This window comes from Antrostomus carolinensis, unplaced genomic scaffold, assembly GCF_000700745.2.
Source record: "Antrostomus carolinensis isolate BGI_N321 unplaced genomic scaffold, ASM70074v2 scaffold19682, whole genome shotgun sequence".
Lineage (NCBI taxonomy): Eukaryota > Metazoa > Chordata > Aves > Caprimulgiformes > Caprimulgidae > Antrostomus > Antrostomus carolinensis.
Genome location: NW_010301891.1, coordinates 3,810 through 5,832, shown reverse-complemented (window position 1 = coordinate 5,832; position 2,023 = coordinate 3,810). Strand labels below are relative to the sequence as shown.

Sequence of the window (2,023 nt, the reverse complement as noted above, 5' to 3'; positions counted from 1 at the left end):
GGGAAAGAGCTCAAAACTCACAGCTGGAAAAAAGGAGTTGTTATGGAAAATTTTCTGTTTGCTCCTGAACTGGTTGTGGAATGACCACCACGAGCTCTTTTAGACCAGAGAATCATAGAATCATTGAATGCTGTGAGTAGGAAGGGACCCACCAGGGTGATGAAGTCCAACTCCTGTCCCTGCACAGGACAAGCCCAACATTCACACCATGTCCCTCAGGGCCTTGGCCAAATGCAGCTGGAATCTTGTCAGGCTTGGTGCCATGAGCACCTCCCTGGGGAGCCTGTTCCAGTGCTCCACCCCCCTCTGCCTCACCTTTTCCTCATGGCCAACCTCACCTTCCCCTGCCACATCTTCCTGAACTGTGCTGTGATGACCTGTCTCTTATGGAAGCAGCAGGGAACCACCCTGACCACATCAGGGTCTGGCCACTCTGGGATTTTCCTGGGGAAGAACTTTATGGCCATTTAAGACTTTTGATTAATAATCTTCTAGAAGTCGACAGAGAATAGAGGGGAAAAAATGGCCGTTTGGTGATTTAATGTGGTTGCCTCATCAACTGGACTGGCTTTAGGAGCTCTTTACAAGGTCAGTTTGTTGGGGTGGCTGCAAAGCTCTCAACAAGGCAGGTTAGAAGCTGATGTGTGCTTATGGTTGGATAAGTGACAACTTTGAGCCAGAACTTAAAGTAGTGTTGAGTCTTTAAAACACCCATAAAACTCAGGGATGGGCGAAGAAGAGATTGAAGAGCTTCTCAGGCTGCTACCACCACAGAATCACAGAATATTAGGGATTGGAAGAGACCTCAAAAGATCATCCAGTCCAACCCCCCTGCCGGAGCAGGAACCTCAATGAGATCACACAGGAAGGTGTCCAGGCGGGTCTTGAATGTCTCCAGAGAAGGAGACTCCACACCCTCCCTGGGCAGCCTGTCCCAGGGCTCTGGCACCCTCACTGTAAAGAAGTTTCTTCTCCAGTTGAAGCAGAACCTCCTGTGTTCCAGCTCACACCCATTGCCCCTTGTCCTACCATTGGGCATCACTGAGAAGAGCCTGGCTCCATCCTCATGACATTCGCCCTTTACATATTTATAACCATTAATGAGGTCACCCCTCAGTCTCCTCTTCTCCAAGCTAAAGAGCCCCAGCTCCCTCAGCCTTTCCTCAGCAGGGAGATGCTCCACTCCCTTCATCATCTTGGTGGCTCTGTGCTGGCCTCTCTCCAGCAGTTCCCTGTCCTTCTTGAACTGTGGGGCCCAGAACTGGACACAATATTCCAGATGTGGCCTCACCAGGGTAGAGTAGAGGGGGAGGAGAACCTCTCTCGACCTACTAACCACACCCCTTCTAATACACCCCAGGATGCCATTGGCCTTCCTGGCCACGAGGGCACAGTGCTGGCTCATGGTCATCCTGCTCATCTCCCAACACTGGAGGAACTGTTTCATTCCCTCTCAGGTCTCCTACAGGGTCCAGGTTACCCCTCCAGATAGCAACTGAATACATCCACAAGGGTGAGAGACATTTTATTGCCTGCTCATGACCCCTGTGACGTTGAAGGAACTCCAAAATCCTTGGTGTGTTTCTAGTTTTTCATGCAACGTGTTTGCATTTTGCAGCTGGTTGGTTGGCCATGAGGAGTACAAGCAGAAGACAGATGTGCACTACAGGTCTATGGGAGGAGAGGGCAACTTCAACTGGAGATTCATCTTCCCCTTTGACTATCTCCCTGCTGAGCAAATGTGTTATGTTGCAAAAAAGGTGAGTGTCCTTGGCTGGATGTTTCTACCTTCTCGTAGTAACTCTGGGGTGGAATGAGCTGCATGATCCAAGACCTCCACAAGTGCAGCACAAATGGAGCTAGGCAAGGTTCAGCCTTACCCTTGTGTTCTTTGAAACACAAAGTTTTGGACAGGTGGGGAAATTGGTTTCAAAAAAATCCACATTTTGAATACAATATTTGTGGGGTCAGAATTGGAGGTGGCTTTGTGTAAAGAGTTTGGAGAGACTGGCCACCCCAGGAA

General features: G+C 49.7%; 1 protein-coding gene across 1 annotated transcript in view; it reads left to right on the top strand.

Annotated features, from left to right (window-relative positions):
- Window positions 1-1,817, top strand: part of LOC104521593 (dysferlin-like) — a gene marked incomplete at its 5' end in the record, with an annotated part of 5,452 nt that extends 3,635 nt beyond the window's left edge. The window contains one exon of the mRNA XM_010163646.1: window positions 1,619-1,817. Coding sequence (XP_010161948.1) covers window positions 1,619-1,817 — 199 coding nt within the window. The remainder of the gene's footprint in view (window positions 1-1,618) is intronic.
- Between the last annotated feature and the right edge of the window lie 206 nt (window positions 1,818-2,023).